This window comes from Rhagoletis pomonella, unplaced genomic scaffold, assembly GCF_013731165.1.
Source record: "Rhagoletis pomonella isolate Grant_MI unplaced genomic scaffold, Rhpom_1.0 Rhpom_scaffold_00007, whole genome shotgun sequence".
NCBI lineage: Eukaryota > Metazoa > Arthropoda > Insecta > Diptera > Tephritidae > Rhagoletis > Rhagoletis pomonella.
The window spans coordinates 64,250,089-64,255,914 of record NW_023458561.1 but is presented as its reverse complement, the minus strand read 5'-3'; the positions used below and the strand labels follow the sequence as shown (position 1 = coordinate 64,255,914).

At 33.6% G+C, this 5,826-nt stretch overlaps 1 protein-coding gene across 1 annotated transcript; it reads left to right on the top strand.

The window, feature by feature from the left end:
• The first annotated feature begins 4,905 nt into the window (after positions 1–4,905).
• On the top strand, positions 4,906–5,406 carry LOC118743334 (chymotrypsin inhibitor-like). The gene is made up of 2 exons (XM_036475933.1): positions 4,906–5,038; positions 5,099–5,406. Exons 1-2 carry the CDS (start codon positions 4,963–4,965, stop codon positions 5,275–5,277), a joined length of 255 nt encoding a protein of 84 aa, XP_036331826.1. The 5' UTR covers positions 4,906–4,962; the 3' UTR covers positions 5,278–5,406.
• Positions 5,407–5,826: the final 420 nt, after the last annotated feature.

Sequence of the window (5,826 nt, the reverse complement as noted above, 5' to 3'; positions counted from 1 at the left end):
GTAAAAAGCCTCGGTTTGCTCGATAGTTAGCAATAAAAGTCATGTAGTAAAAAACTGTAAATGAATGTAGGTACTGGTATCTAAAGAAAATTCCTGCCTACGATAAGTGAGGTAATGGGCGGCTAGAGAACTAACCCCTCAAAAACAGAACTGGTGTGGTTTACATATCTGCCGAAATTTAAGAAAGGTAGTTTGAATCCCTCCTTCAAAGCAAAATACCAAACAAAAGTGCTTTTGGAAAACCAATTGTACAGTAGCCAGATACCACTTATGATAGTATATATACCACATTCATAAGACCGATTGGAAATAATGGATCTATGGTCTGGTGGAAAACTTTATACCGAGAGAACCACTGGAAATTAATTAGGCAAGTACAAATTCTCGAATTCCTCGACATATTGGTAGATATTGATATTTAGCCAACAAGCTCTGCGAACTTTCATTCAGGGGTTGGTCACTCGCAGACTTCAGTAAGCCGACATGTGTAGACAAACTAAACTCCGAAACTTGGCGATACTGAGTGAAATAAAAATAGACCAGATTAATGGAATCAAAGTGGATTTAATTATACGCTTGTACTAACTATATTAAGGAGGTTTTAGACTTTACTATCAGGATATCACCATGGTTTCTGACCAGAAAAGAATAAAGTTAAGGGCTACTGGTGGAAGGCGATGGTGTATCCATCAGCAAACCACCGTTCATCTCGATTTAAAGTAACTGCGATCAGTCAGTAGTTTCGCCTTTCAAACGACTACAGCGTGTTGCAAGCATTAATTTATGCTATAGAGAAGGCAGCTAGTCTAGGACGACCACAGCAGGAAACTCCACTATTTTCGCCATAGCTTTGACGGTTTGGATCCAAAGTATTAAATTCGGGACACTTTTCAATTGCACCAATGCTTCAGCGAAGGCAAATATCAACGAGAAGACTTGTAGAAGCTACCACGAAGAGAATTCGGATGAATAAATTACCCCTTTCTGTGTCGATGCGATGTCTAAGACCGCATTCGAAGCACCTTCTTCGCCAAAATTTTAGAGGTATCGGAGGTAGGATTCTTGGACCGCCGCGCCACATTTGACGTCCACTTACAAAAGGTACTCACAATGGTCAACTTTGATTCAAATTGGTAGTGTGGAACTTTTCGTACCAGTTCTGCTTGCCTAACTTAATATACTCAGTTTTAGTTAATTTTGAAGTAGCTCCGGTAGCTTTTTTATTATTTTAATTTTTTATCTTGATTACATGGAAAGTATGTAGACACATAAAAATGTTATATTGACGGCGTCGAGTATTATTTATGTATGTACAGTTTTGTGTAAGGTAAAATAAGTTATAACAATTCGTTTTGTAAAATATTTAAATTAATGAGTTTAGGATGGTTAGTACAAGTATGTAGATTGGAAATGACACAAAAAAGATTGCGCAACACGCAAATTTAACTTTGAGTCGTAGATTGCAAATTTGTATTAAGCTTTTATAGATCGGATAATTTTTCCAAGATATTTTAATTTTTATGAAAAAAAACCTAAATTTTAACATGGAATAAATTAAAAAACAGATTTTGTGTATTTTTTTTTTCAATTTGCATGAAAGCCTCTTCTTTTAGACAAAAATCGAGCAACTATCGAAGAAAATCGGTTCATTACTAAAAAAAGTTGTGAATGTTCAAATGAAAATGCATAATTTTTTTCTTGAAATATGAACTGGAAAGAATGTTGCTCATACGCCATGGACATGGCCATATAAATATAACAACACTTACATGAATTGTGTACAGGACAGCCGCGAAAATTCCAAATTTTTAAACAAATTTTTAGGGGTCGCTTTAATGGTTTGAAAAAAAAAAAATATTTTTTTAGGAGCGAAAATTCGAAAAAACATTTCCTTGAAATCTGATAAATTTAACATATTATTGAAACTTATTCATATAAATCCATAAAAGCGCTAAATTATAGCTGGCTGAAGTAAAAAGTTTGTCGAATTTTTGCGATTAAAAACAAATATTATTTTTTTTTTTCAAACCCGAGTAGCGTACCCAATTTTTATTTTTTTTTTTAATTTGAAATGTAGAAAAAATAAAGACATTCCTAATGATGTTGATATTTTAGGGCCACCCTAAGGTTGTTGTACGTATACTAGGGTGTCTGCCATACAGATTTACAAATGATTATGGGGAATAACTTAGAAATGCAATCTTTACTAAAGATAATTAATTACTGCAAGTTGTAATTAAGAACTAAAACCGTGAAGCCGCATATGATTACTGATAAATTTCGCTCACACAAATATGTTCGATTACATGCAATTGAATCTGTGAAAATTATTTTTATAAAAGCGAACCTTGCGACTTGAGCGTAGTTAGTATTTTGAGCTTATTCAGTAAATAACTTATACACATAAAACCTACGGGCACTACTGAATACTGAAATGGGGAAAAAAGTTTGCCTTATTTTACTTTTAGCTCTTTTGAGCCTCGTCACGAAGGCAACAGCTCGTCCGCAAGGATCAGGTAAATGAGGCTAAGTGCCATATATTTAAGCAAGAAATAATACATTTTCTTATTTGGAAAGATTCTACTTGTGGCCCAAATGCAAATTTCACAAATTGTGGCACTGCTTGTCCATCTAAATGTAGCGACAATCCACTGCTGGGAACAATTTGTACTGATCAATGCGTAGTTGGCTGTCAGTGTAAAGATGGATATGTGCTGAACGATGCTGGAAAATGTGTACAGAGGAGTGAATGTTGATTAAAGCTCCCTTTATATGTTTACATAAATGTCTCTGTTCTTAAATAGTCTTTTGTAAATTGTAGCTTTTGGCACGCAATTATTTGTAAACCAAAATAAAAAGGTAAAATTTGCAGGAGCAAGGAAAATTTAAATAAAATAATGGCTTAAATCCTGGGCTGTACAAACTACTTATATATATATATGTATGTTTAATGAAAGAAAGGCGAAAAACACTATTTCAATATTTTACGTTTGAAGCTTCGATGTGATCTGCGCAATCCACAAGAAAATTCCCCTGTCATATGCGTCAACTATAGCGAGATCAGCCTTCTGGGCATCGGCTAAAAGGTTTTAACGAGCATATTGTGTGAAAGCCTAAAGTCGAACGAAATTATACTAATTGGCTTCGTCAGTGTTGATACATACAGTCTCCATTTATTGGAAAATACTGGCGATGTAGATTTCAAAGCCGCTTTCTACAGTAAGAATGTCTGAAGTTGATATCTCCGCGAAACGAATGATTCCGCTGAGTAAAATGTCCTTGTGCAAGACCACGAGTGCGAGTACGAATTTAAATCTTTCCATACTTGCAGCAACTTTAATTCAAGGAGAGAGCGCCATTTAAGTTTTTTATTTTTTCTGTTGAATAAATATCAATCGGCAATTTCGTTGCAAAAAAAATGTAATTCCCATTTTGCGAAGGAAATCAATGCAAAGTGGGAAAACCTCTGAGTGAATTTTGTGCATCAATTGCGAGAGTTATTGTAAACATTTTATTTGTTAGTGAGAGCAAACATACACATGCATATGTATTTATTTATACACATTAGGGTGGCTACGACAACAAAAAAAAAACAAAAAAAAATCAATAAGATCAGTACGATTTTTCAGCCGGACTTCACTTTTGCACTTCATTAGACTAAAATTGTATGGGCTGTAAAACTACATACCCGAAAATGTTGATGGAAATTTATAGAATCTCTTAAGTTTTATATATAAGCGTGGAACTGTGGTATAGTATATGGTTAAAGTCTTGACAATATATGTATAGAAAAAATAAGTTTTACTCGAAGACCATTGTGAGTGTTAAGAAAAATCAACACGTGGCCACTTGTTTGAGTCACTGTGTTTTTTTATTTTTTATTTTATTTATTTTATTTTTTTATTTGATCGCTACTTTTTGATGTTTTGCTTTTGGACCGCATAACAACTGTTATTTTCAGATTTCCTTTTCTATATACTATGCAGGGAATTTAAAATAAATGTGATAGATAAAATTCAAGCGAAAAAATTTAAAATCAAAATATAGCAAAATTTTGCACAACTTCATTTGCTGTACTTGTTTACACCAATTTTGGGTAAATCTCCAATGCTGTGATCCAGAATTTACAAATAATTAGAAACGATTATCTTGAGCTCTCGACTTTTTATATGATAATTTTTGTTAACTTTTTTCCAAGATAAAATAGGGAAACACATATTATAAATGCTGGTAAACCTGCACACTAGATAAAACATTCAGTCAAGGATAGTATAGCGCAAAATAAAACTAGAAAAATAATAACCACCCTAATGCAAAACATACATTTATGTATATGTACGTGTGCAGTGAGTCGTTAAAAGTGTTAATATGTTTCCGCATTTTAAGAACAGGTGGAAAGATAAAAAAAAATATTTTGTAAAGCTTGACACTCACCTAGGACTTCGCATTAGGGTGATCTTAGCCGATATTTTTGGCTCGTGGGTAAAAAAATTAAATAAAAAGTTTTAATTCATACGCGAATTCAAAGAATCGTTGTATCGTCTAACTGTAACTAGCTCAACCGTAATAAGTACTGGTGGATTCTAACTTTATGAAGACAGTAATGCACTCCAATAAGTTTTAATTATCTTTACAGTATCACAATTTTAATTTAAAAAGCTCACTTTTGGGGCTTTATAATGAAAAAGATTTAGACCTAAATATAGCTATCAATTAAACAGCAGCCCCAATGCATTCCCACACATATTTATTTTCGAGTATCTCATTAATATACTTACTATAAATATGCATGTATGTACATATGTATGTATTCAGAATCATCTGCTTGCTTGCCGCTCACAGAATATTTTGTTTTGTTTCTATAAAGTATAAATAAGAGTGCAGTGAAATGCTGCTACAACTAAAGTCTTTCTTAGCTTCTACGGCAAACTACATAACACCACTCGATTGCTGCTTTAAAAAATGAACAATAAATTCAATTTGCTAATTTTGCTCCTTTTGTGCTTCGTTGCGTTCATAACAGCTTTACCGCAGAGAGGTAGGCGAGCAGAATTTGACATTAATTTAATTTACTAAATCGTTTAAATATAATTTAAAGGTTGGCGCCCCTGTCCACTCGATCAAGAGTTCACAAGATGTGGCTCCGCCTGTCCACCAACATGTGATGACCGAGGTGAGCCGAGGATCTGTACACTTCAATGTATAGTTGGTTGTCAATGCAGACCTGGCAATGTGTTGAACAGCGCTGGGCGTTGTGTAGACCCAAGCAAATGTTAGCTGAATTAAAAGGTGATCAAGGAGATTGCATAAATCATACGCGATTGGGTTACTAGTTATGTAGGAAAACGCAAAAATTGTATGGATATGCAGCTGATATTGAATAAAACGTGACCGAAAATATTGCAAGTGAATATAATTTCTTAAATGGAGAGAGTGTCTATTTAAATTTCGTCAAACAGTTTGCATTTTTAGGTATTCCACTCTCTATTGAAGCTAGTCTTTGACTGATTTTATTTAATTCAAATAAAAAAATGTTTCTTTAATTTGATACATAAATTATTTTCAGTTTAATATGTGGCTGCTTCTAGTGGGATCAAGGCAATGTGAGAGCTTTCCATATAACTACGCGTTCTCGAGGGGCATGTTGATATAAATATGTACATATAACGGGTGATTTTTTAAGAGCTTGATAACTTTTTTTAAAAAAAAAAACGCATAAAATTTGCAAAATCTCATCGGTTCTTTATTTGAAACGTTAGATTGGTCCATGACATTTACGTTTTGAAGATAATTTCATTTAAATGTTGACCGCGGCTGCGTCTTAGG

Bases quoted from the DNA above. Each gene is read 5' to 3' on its own strand.
- LOC118743334 (XM_036475933.1), top strand. From the start codon at position 4,963: ATGAACAATAAATTCAATTTGCTAATTTTGCTCCTTTTGTGCTTCGTT. The intron at 5,039-5,098 runs GTAGGCGAGCAG...TATAATTTAAAG, and splicing joins AACAGCTTTACCGCAGAGAG to GTTGGCGCCCCTGTCCACTC.